The sequence below is a fragment of the Cydia amplana genome, chromosome Z, assembly GCF_948474715.1.
Source record: "Cydia amplana chromosome Z, ilCydAmpl1.1, whole genome shotgun sequence".
Lineage (NCBI taxonomy): Eukaryota > Metazoa > Arthropoda > Insecta > Lepidoptera > Tortricidae > Cydia > Cydia amplana.
This window is the reverse complement of record NC_086096.1, coordinates 25,548,150-25,567,551: the sequence shown is the minus strand read 5'-3', so window position 1 is coordinate 25,567,551 and position 19,402 is coordinate 25,548,150. Positions and strand designations below refer to the sequence as shown.

The window sequence follows — 19,402 nt, the reverse complement described above, 5'->3', positions numbered from 1 at the left end:
TAACATTCTCATAGTTAGGCGACACTGACTATATAGTCCTAGCGTCCGCCTGTACCATTCTTGTGCGAAGCGGTCACTTTAGGGTATCACTCCCCACTACGCTATCATCTTAAAATGAATCTTTTGTTCTGCAAATAAACCACAAGGACAGATTTACTTGTCTGACTCTACTATCAACAGCTGAAGAAGCTCCCTGAACGGCCTGAACTATATAGTTAATGCCTGTCTCTCTCGTCTCGTTTTACGTATTCTAGTTACTAGTTACCACCAATTGGCATTTAACAAGTGGTCAAATGCTTAAATAAAACCAGATTTGCGATTTGATATTTATTTTGAATATTCTCATATCGAGTTAACATTCCCATCCCTAGCTGTCTTGTATACAAGACAACGGCGACGAGGAACAAGAAAAACGTTGAAATCTGGAGCAATGTTTTTGAGAGCTTTATTATAAAAGAATGGATTTCTATAGCTGCAATAAATGCATTTTTTTTAAACAAGGAACTAAAACATTAACATGAGTGTAAAAAAAATATAATTGATATTTTTTCCACATTTACCGAGCGGTTGAATTTTTGTCTTGTATACAAGACAGCGGCGCCAGTGTATCGTTCTATCGTTGTCTTGTATACATGCCAACGGCGGTCAAAGGGTTAATGTTTTGTTACGAAAATGGTTGGCTGCTCTATTCGGAACTGTAAGAGTAGGAGCGAAAAGGGCAGTATAGATTTGTTTTATTTTCCTATGTTTCTACATGAATAACTTAAAATTAATGCCGTTAAAATAATTTTCACCGTTGGTTAAAATTCTCCCACATTTTAAAGTTTGAGAACCTGTAAACAGCATGATGACGTAGGCAAGTGACAGTTAGGTCATTCGCGAATCTCGGAAGAGAGTACCAGGCGGAGTATATTATTATACCATGTATATAAATAAAATTGATGATATGAACTCAATGCCACGAGAGAACTCTTAAAAAACTGCCCTTGATATCTATATTTAATAAAACGTATACAAAACGTCCACTTGTTTACTGTTACAATCTCTTTAGCGATACAAATGTAATGTTACATCGCAATAGAGACGTGAACGCTCCGCCGCGCCGCGAGTCGTTGAAGAAGGCCGCCCTGGTCACTGCACTTCAGATACCACCACGGTCAGATAACTCCACCACTCCCTAATTAAAAGGATCAACTCCTCACACCACATAATTCTTTATATATAAAATATATATTTACTCATAGATTCAGTCCACAAATTTGAAATAATGTCCACATTTTCACTACACGCCACATCTTGCGAGACCGCAACATGGCGAGTTGGTATTCGTTTATGTTCTGTTCACTAGGCGTTACATTAATTAAACGTTCTTCCAGTTCAAAATATTATTTAGCACATTTGAATTTGTTGAAAGTTTTTCTTAGTGAAGCACTGTTTAAAGTATTAAAACAATTGATACAATATATTACATATAACTGTTCCGGTTGCGATGCAACAATCGGTCACGTCTCAGTAGGTCAAAATCCTGATACCCGTTTATGCACGTACGATACATACATAAACCTGGTGTGTAATGCGGTACCAATTATTAACTCGAGTACTACTTGTCTAGGTATGGGGAGAAGCCCGTCCTCAACGTGTTCTCGCACATCACACACGATCAGTTGCGAGGGCGTCCCCGGCCGCGGGACCCGTCGCGCTCCTGAAACATACAACAAATGCGTCAATTACACGTGGCAATAAACGCTTTTATTTTACGTCTTGTATTTTAAATTTCATTTTTGTCAAAAACTTATTTTTACCAAGAACTTTAGTGGAGGCCGTACGCATACAAAAACGGCAAATCGATGTACAGTTTAGCCATTTGGCACACGCATACTAGAGGTCTAAACAACATTTTTGACCCGCACAGTTCCTAAAAATCCCTTAAGAGGGGTAGTGCAGACTTGCAGTCATTTTATTTTTTGTACAGTCGCCATCAGATATATCGGAGCGGCCAAGGACTTCCCAATATCTGATCAAGCATTCGAACGCCTTGACAATAGAGGCGTGCTCAGATATTTGTGAGCACCTTGGCCGCTACGATATATTTGATGGCGACTGTATGGGATTTTTTTATTTTATTTTAGAAACCTATCGTGTGTGGTATTATCTGAAAGGGCTTTTAGAGGCGATTCTATATATACCATATCATCACATCCCAGCCATTTTTTTTTAAATATTACAATAAAAATAATTTTCTAAACATACTTACTAAGTTTGGGTTCCTCCAGATACGATATGGCTGATTTTTTTTTTACAATATACAATATACCACAAATGATACGGGATATCCTCATATCTAACCCCAAGAAAGCAATGTTGAAAATAATTTCATATAGGTATGTACTTAGTTTTTTTTAAGTTTTCATTATTACAAAGTGACAGTTCTACTTCAGTACCTATTTTAAGGGAAAGGGTGTAAGCAGGATAGCCTTTGAAAAATTGCCCCCAGCGCTTTTGGTTCGAAACTATAACCAAACGATGCCCTTTAAGAAGATAATACTCTGCACAAAGTTTCAACCCCCTCCGACCCCCTGGGGGTCCACAATACCCGATAAACCCCAAAACTATTTTATTTTTTTCCTCCAAATCTATGAGACGGACGGATCTCCAATTTTGCTCAATTATTATTGGAACTAAAGGCCATTGTTGAAAAAAATTACAGCTCTCTATCTCATTCCGTTATAATTTTTTTTTTTTGTAACACCCTGTATAATGACTTCCAGTCTTGGCACAATAACCATATTTTTTTTAAATATGTACTAACGTCTCATCTACGTCATATCCAAAATTCATCCGCTTAGCAAGGGTGGAACACTGTGAAATAAATGTAAATGTACCATTTAGTACCTACTTTTACTATGTAACACAGGCGGCATTATGAGTTAAGTATTAGGTACCTAACGTACCTATGTGTAAAAAACAACTATCGGCCAGCCGAGATGCCCCTCGTGTTGGATTTCAGAACGCAATGGTGGTGTTATATAAATATGAATGAAACTATTGGTATTTATACGAGTAAGTGTTACAGTCTATTTTTTCATTTGACATAACATACCCTCCAGTTTGTAGTCATATACAAGGTGTAATAAAAATTGTAGGGATCCATTTAAGGGACATAATCAGTATCGTGTACTGATTAGTAAAAAGTCGAAAAAATATAATATTTTACCATAGAACCAAAATGGTGGGGATCCGTTTAAGGGCATATTCGGAGGAAAAAGTTGAAGAAAATGTTTTTAAAGGATTTTTTTTTCTAAGGGGCAGGCCGTCTAAGACCCAAGTCAGCCAACTCTCCATACAAAGGCCAAAAAATGGTGGGGATCCGTTTAAGGGCATATTCGGAGGAAAAAGTTGAAAAAAAATTTTTTTTAAAGGATTTTATTTCTAAGGGGCAGGCCGTCTAAGACCCAAGTCAGCCAACTCTCCATACAAAGGCCAAAAAATGTTCGCGTAAAATACACTCGGCGTCACGGAAATCGTCACGGAATTCTGAAATCCAACACGAGGGGCATCTCGGCTGGCCTATAGTTGTTTTTTACACATAGGTACGTTAGGTACCTAATACTTAACTCATAATGCCGCCTGTGTTACATAGTAAAAGTAGGTACTAAATGGTACATTTACATTTATTTCACAGTGTTCCACCCTTGCTAAGTGGATGAATTTTGGATATGACGTAGGACGTAGATGAGACATTAGTACATATTTAATAAAAATATGGTTATTGTGCCAAGACTGTAAGTCATTATACAGGCTGTTACAATTTTTTTTTTATAACGCATGAGATAGAGAGCTGTAATTTTTTCCAACAATGGCCTTTAGTTTCAATAATATTTGAGCAAAATTGGGGATCCGTCCGTCTCATAGATTTGGAGGAAAAAAAAAAATAGTTTTGGGGTTTATCGGGTATTGTGGACCCCCAGGGGGTCGGAGGGGGTTGAAATTTTGTGCAGAGTATTATCTCCTTAAAGGGCATCATTTGGTTATAGTTTCGAACCAAAAGAGCTGGGGGCAATTTTTCAAAGGCTATCCTGCTACACCCTTTCTCCTCCCAAGGGAATTTTTTTAGGAACTGCGGGTTATAATAGTTATTTTCGATACAAGTGCGAAAAAGAGGAAATTCGAAACGAGTGGCGATAAATTAAAACACGACCGATGGGAGTGTTTTAAATCGACACGAGTTGCGAATTACCAATTCGCACGTGTATCGAACAACGTTTTACAGTACATATGATGGCACTTTAAAGTTTCGACATACGCACGAAAAGTGCTATTTTACGCACTAGTGCGGAAAAGTAACCCCATATGTACTGTAAAAATTGTTTTGACCTCTAGTATGCGTGTGCCAAATGGCTAAACTGTACATCGATTTGCGGTTTTTCTTTGAAATTGGGCTCGTACGGTTTCCACTATTTCTTCCTCATACCTCTAAAATATCTCCGCTACCCATTATCTGAAAGAGATGCTCTTTAGGGATAAGACCGCCGGTTGTTTAATTCTACCCAAATCTATTTTCTTTATTGTGTTTCTGTATCTGAACTGTAAACACAAGTACATATGTATTTTTAATGCGTGAGGTAATACAGAATATTGTATTGTACTGTACCTATAGGTCCTATAACTTTGACGGTAGAATTGCGTTTTGTCTATTACTATAGTTCGTTTTTTTAGCATAATAAAAAACCGGCCAAGTGCGAGTCGTACTCGCGCACGGAGGGTTCCGCACCATCAACAAAAAATAGAGCAAAACAAGCAAAAAAACGGTCACCCATCCAAGTACTGACCCCGCCCGACGTTGCTTAACTTCGGTCAAAAATCACGTTTGTTGTATGGGAGCCCCACTTAAATCTTTATTTTATTCTGTTTTTAGTATTTGTTGTTATAGCGGCAACAGAAATACATCATCTGTGAAAATTTCAACTGTCTAGCTATCACGGTTCGTGAGATACAGCCTGGTGACAGACGGACGGACGGACGGACAGCGGAGTCTTAGTAATAGGGTCCCGTTTTTACCCTTTGGGTAAAAAAATTGGCCAAGAACATGTCGGCCCATGCTCAGTGTAGGGTTCCGTAGTTACCATCATAGAGTCAGACCGAGAAAAGTGTGCAGCGATTTTGATGGCCCACGCAGTGCAAGTGTCATTTTAAACGTCAAACTTCTATGAATTTATGGCGTGTAAATACTGAGCAAGCAAAGGAAGTACTTTCGCAGCGGTTTGTACTATTAAGAGAAGACTTTTTGTAATACCTAACTCAAAGGCTAAAGGCCTGGCCAAACACACGGCGCGCCGCGCGACCGCGGCACATGCTAACAGGTTACCGACGTCAAACAGACTGCGTCCTGCCGGTATCACGCCCCGCTTCTGTCGCGCCCCGCGCCGCGCGGCCCCTTGCGTCCACGCGGCGCGTGCGCAGCGCTACGCCGCGCGGACGCGGCGCCCCGCCGCGTCGCGCTGGGTCACATCAGTCGGATCGGACGTTAGGCAGCGAGCGGTGCGTAGTGCGAGCGTAGCAATATTAGTTATTCTGTGATTGTAATTATGGATATAGAAAAAATAATTAATCTCGTAAGAGATCATAAAGTTATATATGAGTATTAATTGGATGAACCCACTTTCTTGTACGCTTTCTAGAAGCGGCCGCCAGTAACAAAAGAGTGTCCTCAATGTTAGAGTCGTCCGATTCACTCGACATTGTCGTATAGTAGCGTCGTTTCGAACAACAAACACCCGCGCGCGATGAGGATGTGTTGAGAGCGTGAGGCCGGCGCGATCCGCGCGCGCCCTCTTTGAACAGGCATCGCATCGGCATCACGCGGCGCGGACGCGGCGCTGCGTCGCGCCGTGTGTTTGGCCAAGCCTTAAAGTGATCATGTTCGCTATAGTTTTCATTTAATGTCTTTCTTGAGCTGAAGCGCTGGTGGCCTAGCGGTAAGAGCGTGCGACTTGCAATCCGTAGGTCGCGGGTTCAAAGTGTTCAAACCCCGGCTCGTACCAATGAGTTTTTCGGAGCTTGTGTACGAAATATCATTTAATATTTACCAGTCGCTTTTCGGTGAAGGAAAACATCGTGAGGAAACCGGATTAATCCCAATAAGGGCCTAGTTTACCCTCTGGGTTGAAAGGTCAGAGCAGTCGCTTTCGTTAAAACTAGTGCCCAGTGACCACGTCAATTCCTGGGATTAGTTGCCAAGCGGACCCCAGGATCCCATGGGCCGTGGCAAAATGCCGGGACAACGCGAGAAAGATGATGATGTCTTTCTTAAGCTCTATTTATACTTTTTTCATATTTTTTGGACTCATGGTTCAAAAGTTAGAGGGGGGGACCATTTTTTTTTCTTTCTGAGCGATTATATCAGTTAATATTCACTTGAAAACTAAAAAATTTAGACCCCTATTTGTTTTGAAAGACGCGAGAGGTTATCGTTAGATATAACGACACCCCACACTGTAGGGTTCAAGCGAAAAAAAAATCACCCCCACTTTACGTGTAGTGGAGGTACCCTAATAAAAAAAACTAGATTTAATCGTACGACCTTTTCGGATTTTTTGTTTTACACAACCATGCCAAATTGCAGCTTTCTAGCATCGACGACCACGGAGCAAAGCCTCGGACAGACAGACGGACATGGCGAAACACAGTATAACACTTAGACTGCGTGTGCTATCAAACCCGTTGCAGACTTATCGTGATCAACTCTATTTAACTGGATCAGTTCCTTAGAGTCTGTTGCCTTAAAGACTATTATTTGTGGATTCTGAAAACGTATTTGAGGGTTTATGATATGTATGTAGATAACAGAATTATACTTTCAGAGTTATTGTGGTATAACGTTGAAACCCGCGCGGTCGTGATATTGAACCGAGAGCTGGCAGACATTTTCGAGTAGCTACGAGTATTAGAGGCCAGCTGAAAATTTGTCTGGTACATCTCATCTCCTATCATACCCTAACCGGAACTGCAGGTTAGCCTGTGGGGTAGCGGGTCTAAATCAACCCTTATATATTTAAAGGCGTACATTTTTTTGCGCAAGTAAATGTCTTGGAGCAATCTTATTGTCTTGGAGTAATTTATAATAAGTTAAAAAATAATACCTATCTAGAGTCTAATGCCAAATCATTAATCGGGTCAAATCGTTAACCTTGCCAGACGCGTGCAAAGTTGTTTTGCAAAAATCCACAAAAATGTAGGTAATAGTGGCTCTATTACCTACATTTTTGTGGATTTTTGCAAAACAACTTTGCACGCGTCGATTAATGATTTGGTATTAGACTCTAGATAGGTATTCTTTTTTAACTTATTATAAATGACTCCAAGATAATAAGATTGCTCCAAGACATTTTTTTGCGCAAAAAAATGTCTTGGAGCTTGCCAAATTATTTGACCAGTATTATTTACAATATTAAAAACATATCCTCAAACAGACATCATTTTAGTGGGACTTTCTACCTGCCAGACGATCTAGCAAATTACGTATGGCACTCACTCGCACGCAAAAGTGGGTTTGAAATCCTATACAAATTCTGTAGAAATATATATTATTATAAGCGATTATAAAGTTACTATTGCAGTGCTTACTATTAAGCCCCGTTTCCATATCGCGCGGCAAGCTATCGAACATTGGCTTGGCATTGGCATTGGCGGCGAGCCAATGTTCGATAGTTTGCCGCGCGATATGGAGACGGGGCTTTAAAGGTACACTAGGGTGAACTATGGTGATTGTGAGTATGAGAAGTAAGAGTATGAAGATGTTATATAATATAATGATAAAATTACATTAAGTTTTAAAGCAAAGTCGCAAAATTAATCTGTTCGAAAACGTAATTGTTTTTTATTCGGCAATATGTAAAAAGAAATAACGTTTCGTGTGCAGAAAACACACACACAAGACCCAACCCCCCTCCTGGCCAGGTCAGGCTCGGTCTGCAGTTCTGAGTTAGGGTATGACAGGAGGAGTACGGAACACGCCCCCTCTTAAACACGCACTCTATTGACTGTAACATGCGAGTACATGTGTATGAATATCTACACTATAACGTACCTTGTGATGAGGTCTGTAATTGTTCGCGTCACGGTCACGAAAACCATGATCACGACTGTCTCTTCCATCGCGGTCATCCCTCGGTTCGCGATGATCGCGGTGATCGCGATGATCACGGTGATCACGGTGATCGCGATGATCCCGGTGATCGCGCTGATCACGGTGATCGCGTTGATCTCGATGATCGCGGTGGTCCCGCGGGTCACGATGATCGCGAGGATCGCGTTGCTCTCGATGATCGCGCTGGTCGCGATGGTCGCGCACTTCTCTTTGGTCGCGAACCTCTCGGCCGTCACGTCCGTCGCGAGGATCGCGACCGTCTCTGCCATACTCGCGGTAGCTGCGGAACCCACGGGTGACCTCTTGCTCATCGCGCGTGTTCTCTTGGTTGTTATGATGGAGCGGCACCTTTCGCGAGTCTTCTTCCTCTTGGCGTCTTTCATAGTGAATGAAGTCATCAAAAATAGACGTCGAATGGCAATAGCTATGCATTATTCTCAGTACTTGCAAGCCTTTCGCGTGAGGCACCTCTTGGGTGTCGCGAGAGTTCGTCACGGGCTTGTTCTCATTATTTTCTAATTTGATATGCCGAAGTTGCACGTTTGGAACGTCTTTAACATAGACCCACCTGACACGAAACTGCCCCTTCCACTTGTCTTGAGACCACACGTTAGAATTGGAATTATAGTCGACTGCGCTTATCATGCGCGCCATGCCACAAAAATGACCGCTACCATTCACCGAGAAAAACAAGTACACTGTACCACCCTCCCGTTCGCGCTCGCGGAACGCAGAATCCAGGCGCTTGTTGCCATGCTCCGTACTACACCATATCTCATATTTGATGCTGCGATGAATATCGTCTTCCGAATAAGATTTAATTACGAAAAACCTGGCTTGAGGTGCGCTCAGATCGAATTCCTTCGGATTGTAGTCATTCTTGACCTTTAGCTCATCAAGAACCGGATGCGGGATCACCGCAGTCTGAGGCGCAGCGGGAGGCGCGGCCGGAGGCACAGACATCGCGGGCCTAGCCTGGTGCTGCGGCGGCGGTGGGCCGCGGGGCGCCTGTGCCCACGCCGGCGGCGGCTGGTGCTGGGGCGGGGGGCCCCGCTGTAGTGGCGCCGCGGCCGGTACCGGAGCGGGCGCCGACGACGGAGCAGGCGCGACCGCGGGCACCGCAGGCACTGGCACCGGCATCGGCATCGGCATCGACGGAGGACCAGCCGGCGCCTGCTGCGGCGGCGGTGGCGGTGCCGTCACGACCGAGGCGGTTTTGCCCGCATCCCAGGTTCCAATGTCCATGTTGTGTTTGCCGGGTATGATCGGCGGTGGGGGCATACCGGGGCCCTTCTTCTTGAGGCCCGTGGTCTGGGAAGTCGGAGCAGGCTTAGCCGGTTGGCTAGCGATTGAAGCCCATGTCATCTTTTTGGGTTGCGATCCTCCAGACGTGTCCTTGAGCTCGACCCCGCGCTCCTTGTCCCCCTTGTGCTCGCCGAGCGACAGCGTCTGCACGCCCGACTCCACCGCCTTGACGCCATCTGGCACGTAAAGGCCGTCAGCTCTGTAGTAGTCGTCATATTGTTTAGCACGACCTATTTGGCCCCAAGTAGAGTAATCACCATTACCATGAAAGTAGTTAAATGAGGAAGCGGGCTGTCCGAACGCAGCCGTGGAGAATGGCGTTGTTGAGGGCCCAAACACGCCTGAAATTGTACACAAATATCCGTAAAATTTGTAGATAAGTTAGCTAACCTTTTGAACGGCAAGCGTTAAACAAGTGATGCGACGTTGACATCTAAATGTGCAGGATTAAACAACTTTGGCGTTCAATAGGTTACAAAATAATTATTAATCCATGTAAAATTAAACTACGATTTGAGGTAGAACGAGTAAATAATTTAGTTCCTATGTTTGAAATTTACGTTGCAGAGTAGACAAGGCTGAGACTAAGCGCTACTTGCGCCATCCCACTAACCCGGGGTTAAGCGGTTAAACCGTTAACTCAGTGTCAAATTGTACTGGCAACCATGGTAACTCTAAGTTTAACCGGTTAACCCCGGGTTAGTGAATGGTGCAAGTGGCACTAAGGAATATTATTATATACAGGGTGGTCCAAACCTTGACGTCCAAAAATTTTTTTTAGATTCCTCTAGTCGTGGGCTATCAGAATATACCCCATGTATATTAGCCGATTTTTTGTAGTTTTCGAGTTATGATTTTTTGAAGTTTTTTTTGGTAAAAATTTTGGGGGTGAAGTAATTTACTCATAAAAAAAACCTATTAGATTTTTTTAAAATGTTTCTTCTTGTAACATACTCCTTAATAAATGACGTAATTATTTAAAAAAAAAATCAGCGTCCTCACGTTGATACAAGTTGTAAAAAAACATGACAAATAATTTTTTTACGCTCAGGCATGTCAAGCTTAGATTTTGCGCTTAAATAAAAAAAAATACAAGCTGTTACAAGGACTTCTGCTGATTTTAAAAACTGATAGACCCTAAGTGTTTTAGAAAAAGGTAAAAAAAAGTGACACTTAATAGTCGAAATTTGTCAGAATCGGCACTCAAAGGAGCTGAGGTCGAAAGTTCCCAAATTAGTGAATCACAAAAAAATACGGTTTTATTATTCCTAACTTTAATAAAACACAGAAATGACCACCATGAGTCAATGTTGTGACATGCGATAAGCGAATCATCATTTGGGTAAGCTTAATCATTATCTTAACTGGACCCGTGTCGCGGCGGGTTGTTATCTACAAAGGGTTCATTTTTACCTACTCCCACCCCGCCGACTACTGTCTCCATACACACTATTCTTTAATAATTTCAAATCTTTACACACCCACACACACCCACACCCACACACACCCACACACACACACACACACACACTTTAATGCGTGCACGTGTGTGTGTGTGTGGGTGGGTGGGTGTGTGTATGAGTGTGGGTGTGTAAAGAAGTGAACTTATTAAACAATAGTGTGTATGGAGACAGTAGTCGGCGGGGTGGGAGCAGGTAAAAATGAACCCTTTGTAGATAACAACCCGCCGCGACACGGGTTCAGTTAAGATAATGATTAAGCTTACCCAAATGATGATTCGCTTATCGCATGTCACAACATTGACTCATCGTGGTCATTTCTGTGTTTTATTAAAGTTAGGAATAATAAAACCGTATTTTTTTGTGATTCACTAATTTGGGAACTTTCGACCTCAGCTCCTTTGAGTGCCGATTCTGACAAATTTCGACTATTAAGTGTCACTTTTTTTTACCTTTTTCTAAAACACTTAGGGTCTATCAGTTTTTAAAATCAGCAGAAGTCCTTGTAACAGCTTGTATTTTTTTTTATTTAAGCGCAAAATCTAAGCTTGACATGCCTGAGCGTAAAAAAATTATTTCTGTCATGTTTTTTTACAACTTGTATCTACGTGAGGTCGCTGATTTTTTTTTAATAATTACGTCATTTATTAAGGAGTATGTTACAAGAAGAAACATTTAAAAAAAATCTAATAGTTTTTTTTAATGAGTAAATTACTTCACCCCCAAAATTTTCACCAAAAAAAACTTCAAAAATTCATAACTCGAAAACTACAAAAAATCGGCTAATATACATGGGGTATATTCTGATAGCCCACGACTAGAGGAACCTAAAAAAAATTTTTGGACGTCAAGGTTTGGACCACCCTGTATATAGCCAAGATGTTTTATTTTAACACACCTTGTGGATTGGGACAATTATGATTATGAGAGTGGTGCTTTGAAACATGCTACTTAAATGATAATGTATGTTAAGTGGTGACTAAATCGAATAGGTACTAGCTACCATCCATTCCATAAGAATCGTGAGGATTGTATCCTCCAAGAAAAGTCATCGGTTCTGTTCCATTGGTAGACCATGTCCCATCCCCGACTCCAAAAGCTTGATAAGGAAGAGCTGTTGTACCATAATAACCTGAAAATAACAAAAGTCATTTCAGCACTCCACCCGAGTTTCTAGTCGATTGAGTACCTAGTCTATGTTTACAGGGTGGAAAATTAAAATAGGTCAATAAAAGCAGCAAATATTCAAGTAGCTTAAAAAGTTTCTAATGATACTAGTGCATAGTGACAACCAGGAGCTGACTGTAACAACCATAACTTTCCATCCTGTAAGTGCATAGTTTGGATAATCTCTTCTTGTTACGAATAAAAATTATTATTTTATTTTTAGTTTAACATCAATTTAGCAACTTTACTGTTAATTTCTATTATAACGAGCGTCGTAAACTATTCATTTAAGGCTTCGTCACACAGGCGCGTTTTCCGGGCGCGGCGTGAGCGGGGCGTGAGCATTTTATATGTAAAAGCGGCGCGCCCCGCTCACGCCGCGCCCGGAAAACGCGCCTGTGTGACGAAGCCTTTATTGTAAGCGTCAAATTGGTCACAATGGTCACTGGCACCATAGACAAATCAGCAAGTGCTCACTCCATACATCAGTTTTGTTACCAAACGCTTAAATTTTTTGTAGTCGACATCTAGCGTCAAGTAGCGGATTTATTAGTACCTCTGCTTGACACTAGATGTCACGAGTATCGCGACTAACGAAAATAATATTACAAGCAGGAGTTGAAAATAGAGTTCCGGTTAATCCGGTTATCTCGTAATAGTAGCTGAAATTGTTGAGAATTAGACTTTTCGTTTGTCGTGACATCTATTGTCAAGTAGCAGTACAGATAAATCCGCTACTTGACGGACGTGATGTCGACTACGAAAATAATAAGCATTTTGGTACCAAAACTGATGTATGTAGTAAGCACTCTATGCTTACCTACATATTTCTCTATGCTCGCACCTAAGCGAAATTTTTTTCAGCTTATGGTCAAATGTACCAATACTAAATGTCGATTGAAATTTTATGAAGTTAAGATTATTGAAATTTTGGATGAAATGAAAGCCAATTTACTATTACATCGATATCCCTTGGCTTAAAAATTATATGCTACAGATAAACTCAGTAAATAAAAGCCGATTTTGCAATAAAAAGAGTCCACGTAAAAGCCGCTATTAAGGAGACTTCAACCAGACGGTCGTTCAATATCAATTTTAAGAGGATTGCAGCTTGATTTTTTTTGTTAAGTTCCCTATCCCAATCTACCGTTCACTTTCGCCGATAATGGTCAAAAACATTTTTGGATTATACTCATCAATGATTTTTATGGAGTGGACGCCAGCTTAACCTAAGGTTCTGATTTCATATAAGTCATGGAACTGTGAGTACTGTGACGTTACGTCTCCATCACTGAGGGCTTACGGTGAGCATCCACGAGAGTTGTGCGAAGTTATGAAATGGTGCAAAGATCCCATTGATGTGCACTTTTCTATTCGTTTATTTTCTTCATGAACTGCTGCACTCCCTCAATCGTAATGCATGCTCACCCTTAAAGAGATATGCAAGTAGCATAAAAAGACTTAATAGCATTAAAGTATGTACCTACCTGCCGCGCTGTAGTGGTCGGCCGCTGACGAGATGGGTGGTGCGTAGGATGGTTGTTGCTGATGGCGCCATGACACCTCCGCCAGCTCGTCGCCGCCAGATTCTAACTGTTGCTCTTTCGGTGCATTTGTCACTATAACGTTAAACGATTTGCATTAAGTAATGCAACAACCAGAGGAAGTTTTGAGGACAGTAAAGGTATTAAATGTCTACACGGACCAATTGCCAAAAACATGTACATACATATACACAACCATAGTATAAAAAAAACATCTCCTGCAACTAAAATTCTGGGGAAAGCGCTGTTTACCCTAAAGTACAGGTTATACCTATTTCGGAAGCAGAGTGTCTAGTTTTTAAAGCAATCCAGTGACTGGATCACTGTAATATAATGTTTTGTAAATAAATAAATAATAATGATTATTATTATTCTCCTCTTTATTGCCCAATTGCCCATACCATACATTAAGGTGATTAAGGTATTCTGTAGGTATATATTTTAGCACTTTTCTGTGTCGATGTTTAATACCTTGGCAATACACAACATACTTATACAAACTTTCATCACCAATGAAAACATAAAAATAGTGAACTTAATGGCTTAACTTAGCTAGTGAATAATTTGTAATTTTGTGCTAGTTTAAGGTTTAAGTAATCGCTTTTGCCAAAATAAGTGAACTTGGCATTTGCCAACATGGTGTGTCTAAAATAAAGATAGCAAAATATAGTATCAATCAATACAATAAATACTTCTAAGCATTGATATAGTATAAAGAACTGGATACCCAATCAGCCGCCAAAAATGGCCCCACAAAAGTGATGTCAAAACAGATCATGCATTACTTTTTCGTTTAGTCTTGTTTGAAACGCTCAAATGTGAAGTTGTCAACAATTACGAAATGTGCCGTTAAAATATGTAAAAATAACAATGATAAAACAAGGAAAAAGGATGGAATGTATTTCTTTCGGTTAGTTCTTTGGATAGCATTGCATAATTTATGTAATCTGGTGGTAATTTTATGGTTTTGAATAAATTAATTTGTTAATACCAAAGAAGGGATGTCAAGGAACAAAATTCTATTGAGTCGATGGAGGTCAATATTTTTTTATATTTTTATATGGAATTCATAAGAAATAATATTATGTTTAAATTGAAGATTTCCAAGAAAACCTATGCGACGTGCAAAGTGGACTGCTATTTAATTATAGCAAGAGATAGGGGTGATGCAGTTTTAAACAAGGCAAAACGGCACTTGTGTGTTTGGCCCATTTCCCTGTTTCCGACATATACACCACCAATAAGGGCTTATATCAACTAACTGTAAATGCTAAACCTGTCGGAACACAGTGACAACCACAGGATTTTTTTTTATAAAGTATAGGTAGACTTTATAAAAAAAAATCCAATCAGTATCTAAATGTCCCCGTGCACCCGTGCTATGAGTAAATGTAGATCTGAAATACAAAGTTATTTAATAAGTAGAATTTATTTCAAGGAAATTAGTATTTAAAGACGTATACTTACGAATTAAAAATTTAATTTGTTTGAATTTGAACCACGAATTAATTTTATTTGAGCTCCCGATTAAATTAAATTTGTTTTATTTATTACTTCAATTTTAATATTTTCCTGTACAGTAATACATATTAAAGTGTACCAAAGTGACTCCATTCGTTCATTATTCTCGTTTGACGTTGTTTGACGTAAATACGTTACGTTTAGTGCCATCGGACTAAATTTTTTAACAGTGTTGGTACTTATGTTTGCAAATTTGACACTTAATGCTTACGACATTAAGCTCTTTTCTGTACGAAACATTTATCTTGACTCAAAATTTACGTAAGCGTTTTTATCATCAATGCAAATGGTGCGAAACGTCATTGGGATCCACATTTCTTGACGTTTTTGTTCTGCTTTGTGTGTCTATTTCTTTTATATTAAGTCAGTGCTTCTAAGTTATAATTGAAGGAAACAGGGCCTAGCAGAAACCTAATCGTTAGTTAAACTTCATCTATGCATCAATCTGATACATGAAAAAATTATTGATTAAAGTTTGGTTTGACTAACTTTAGCTACCCAATTTTTTCATACTATAGTTCGTTTTTTTTAGCATTTGAAATAAGGTAAACAATCTTGATGTCTTTTTATAGAAAAACACGTATTAAAAATAAGTCACGGCAAATATGTAACAATTATGAATCTAATACGATCATTGATATTCTTCTGCTTTCATAAGTAATAGTTACTGATTTTAAAACAGCGTTTTTTAATTAAAAGATATGTCAAGATCGCTTACCTTCTTTCTAATGCTAAAAAAACGAACTATAGAAACAATAACAATCATTTTTTAAATGAATCATATAGGTATCGCCAGGAGATTTGAGGTGAATGATGCACACAGAGTACTAATCACAAACACAGAATTTTCTGAATGAATGAATGACAAAATGTGGCGCACAATAAGCTCAAAAAAACCCTTGATTTATTTTGCGTCCATGTTGCTGTTGGTGGTTCAACTTGCTATTGGTACGAAAAAAGAAGACTGATTTCAAAATCTGGCATTACATGAGTTTTAACCACACCAGCTCGGAAAGGCTTACTTTGCACTTCAAAAACTGATAGCAAAGTTGCATTTTATTCACATGTGACGCAAAGTAATCAAATGCTAATCTTGAGTTGTTTTCTTATGTTTGCTGGTAGAACTGACTTTTAAATGATGATTTTGGATGATAAATATTTAATAACATTCATTTGAATTTGATTTGGTTTGATTTTGTTTGATATTTTACATTTAATATTTGCTTCGGGTTGGTGTGGTGAAAAATTTTGTGTTTCACTCAGGGGCAAATTTTGTTTAACCCTCGTGCTTTGAAACCCTCGCAATGCTTAAGATTCCATTTTTCGAACCACTCGCTACGCTCGTGGTTCAATTTTGGAATCTTTCGCTTGCTCGGGCATCAATATTAGCACCGGTTAAACAACAACTTTGCCCCCTTGTAAAACAAATAACTATTGTTGTGTGCATGACTTCAACTCTCGTGTCCATACCTATACCTCACAAGAGTCACAAGAAAATAAGGATTAATAATATATTCACATTCAGTAACTGTTACATCAAATATATTTATTTTCTGTTGCATTGCATAACCTCTACCTGACCATTTGTTTGCCTACCTGTATATCCTGTACTTCAATAAGACTGAGTACTAAATTTATTGTGGTTATTATCCCCTACAAAAATTTAGAATCCAAAACCTATACCCTAATGTACATTCGCAACAGCACTAATATAATATTACATTCTTTACAAGCTTTACTGCATCTTCATGCAGCATATAAATTTACTACTTTTGTACTTTTGTATTATTACTTATAAGTAATTGAGCGTTTTCCAAAAGAAATGTACATTTCATTCAAGTCTTCAAAATATTGACTTCTTGGGCTCATTTTACTCAGAATCATTTGTACATTCACACCTCATACATGAAAAAATGTGTCCCAAGATTTCGTTTCCAGTTCGTCACATTTTTGTATGAATATTTTTTTTATTTGTATGAACGTGACGCACTGGAAAAATATTTTTTCATACAAAATTTTAGACAATAAGCAGGCAGCAGCATACTAGTTCTAGCAGGTAAGTAGATTCTCATGCATCAATTAATAACTCTTAGAAAATTCAACCACCAAAGTATACCTTTCAGCAACTTATATTGTTCAGTTTATGCCACTTTTAAATTGATCAGTTTATGTCACCCACAACGGAAAAAGTTTATTTTATTTTGATATTTTTGTTTAAAACATTTGATGGATATAATTCATCACGATCATTTACTTTGTTAGTCTGATTAACAAAAACTGAATTAGCAGTAACAGCAGTACAGCTATAGAACTTGACCTGTACTGGCTTGTCTAATTTGTGACAATAATGCAACTGTATGCTACAGGTTTTATGCTTTTTTAATTAGCTGTCTTGCCCAGCAAAACTCTCTTTATTTAACAGTAGGCAAAATGGCTATGTATCCACAAGAGAGCAAAGTGTTTATTCACATTACTTAGTAGGTTTCACTTTCAAGTGATGATTTTGGTAATACATATTTAAAGGATTTAATTTGAATTGAATTTGTAATGTTTTACAGTTAGTATTTTCCTCACTATTATAGCAAGACATAAAGAACTACTTCTTACTACACCGCTAATGAGAGCTTTGGATGCCAATGCCTAGCATGCTTAAATATAGAAAGTAAACATTGAAGCCTTGAAACAAACAAACAATAATATAGCAGTAATAAATAGTTGTTAAAACTAGCAACATTTAACCCGTGGAGCGCCCTACCAAGACACGTGTGCTGGTAACTAGTATAGGAGTTCCATACTATGGTAATTCTGGGGCGCTCCACGGGTTAATATACCTAAGAACTAAGCTAAACTAAGGATAATGCTAGAGAGTATGTATTAGTGTTACCTACATTACTACATGCTCAATGGCATTTTTATGCTTTGGCTTTAACCTAGAATGAGTAAGATATCAATCCACCAGGAACAGAGTTTATGAGTTTATACATTACTGTCTTGAAGAGAATGTCTTTAACACATTATATGTACTGTCAAACAAGCCCTTTAGAGACTTATAAAATTGATGGTCATTTCTAATCAGCAACAGAGCTTAACTTTACCCCTTAATTTAAATAACAATAAACACTTGTAATCACTATTCAAATACTTTAATTAATTATTATTATTTAATTTATTATTAATTTTAATTAATTTCATATGGCAAAGTGTTGAAAACATTCTGAGTATTGCAAAGGGAAAAAGATGCAGCATTTCAGTGGCTACCAAACTGCACTGAATAAGTACTGAAGTTTCAATATTAGATGGTTAATAAATACCATGAAAATCGCATGTAGAGTTTCAACGATTATGTAGTTAAATTGTTACATAAAAATATTATTTGGATTTTTATACCGTATGTCTTCAACACGTCTTCAATGACGGAGAAAATCACTATTTTTGAGTAGGTACTGAATGATAATGTATTATAATGAAATATAATTGCAAATAAATAAGGTGAAAGCTCAAAATGACGACGCGAATGACGTGATCACAATGACGAACACCGGACACAAAGCCGACCGGTGTGAGAGACTCCTACGGAGAAAACAGATGCAACGTCATACTGATACTATCTTTACCTTGATTCCCTTGGCCTTTCATCCGCTTTATACACGAGTAACATGAAACAAAAGATATGTACAAACATAAGTATGTTAATAATGATTGTGGTAAATAATTAAATGAGAAAATATCGTAACGCTAAATACCTGATCTGACACGCCTGCTGACATTGGCCACGATTTTACTTATTTCGAGCACTTATGTAGTCTTTCCTCACAACAATATCAAAATAAATCACATGAGTTTCACTACACAGAGCCTGAAGTGCTCAAGAGTCAATAACGAGCTTATATTGTCTGTAAAAATAAAATCCTAACGATGGTTTGGATTCCGGAAAGCGGATTCAGGCATCCAGCGGATGGGCAATTAGCAATGGCCGCCGAGTTAGTGTTGCCTAGAATAATATTTTAGTATGCCCGACTGTGCCTATACTTTAATCTTTGCATGGATCCCATGTGATCTGGCGACTGGCACCGTGTGTAAGCACCATTAATTTTTCGAGCGAAACTTAGAGTAGTATAATATGGCCAAACTACAGGATTCCATTGCAATGTCAATGTCAAAATCATGATAATTATGGGCATGAATCTAGTATAACTGGATTGGGCATGAGTGGTGGGGATAACTGACAGAACGGGATAGTCTTATGTATCTTTCAGTAG

General features: G+C 39.0%; 2 protein-coding genes across 4 annotated transcripts in view; one reads left to right on the top strand and one right to left on the bottom strand.

The window, feature by feature from the left end:
- The window catches only part of LOC134661674 (GTPase-activating protein), a 360,962-nt gene that overhangs the window by 277,819 nt on the left and 63,741 nt on the right, over positions 1 to 19,402 (top strand). The gene's annotated exons all lie outside the window — the stretch shown is intronic.
- LOC134661056 (YTH domain-containing family protein 3) lies at positions 1,365 to 19,124 on the bottom strand. 3 transcript variants are annotated; one of them, XM_063516955.1, is made up of 6 exons: positions 18,887 to 19,124; positions 18,758 to 18,782; positions 13,566 to 13,697; positions 11,915 to 12,043; positions 8,087 to 9,792; positions 1,365 to 1,702 (listed from the first exon to the last, which is right to left on the bottom strand). In XM_063516955.1, exons 1-6 carry the CDS (start codon positions 18,908 to 18,910, stop codon positions 1,661 to 1,663), a joined length of 2,058 nt encoding a protein of 685 aa, XP_063373025.1. In that variant the 5' UTR covers positions 18,911 to 19,124; the 3' UTR covers positions 1,365 to 1,660. The 3 variants fall into 3 exon arrangements, with proteins under 3 accessions (XP_063373025.1, XP_063373024.1, XP_063373026.1); XM_063516954.1 differs by having other exon boundaries at positions 11,912 to 12,043; positions 18,887 to 19,123; XM_063516956.1 differs by lacking the exon at positions 11,915 to 12,043 and having other exon boundaries at positions 18,887 to 19,123.

Bases quoted from the DNA above. Each gene is read 5' to 3' on its own strand.
- LOC134661056 (XM_063516954.1), bottom strand. From the start codon at position 18,910: ATGTCAGCAGGCGTGTCAGATCAG. The intron at 18,783-18,886 runs GTATTTAGCGTT...TCGTGTATAAAG, and splicing joins CAGCAGGCGTGTCAGATCAG to CGGATGAAAGGCCAAGGGAA. The intron at 13,698-18,757 runs GTAAAGATAGTA...TTAACGTTATAG, and splicing joins GAAAGGCCAAGGGAATCAAG to TGACAAATGCACCGAAAGAG.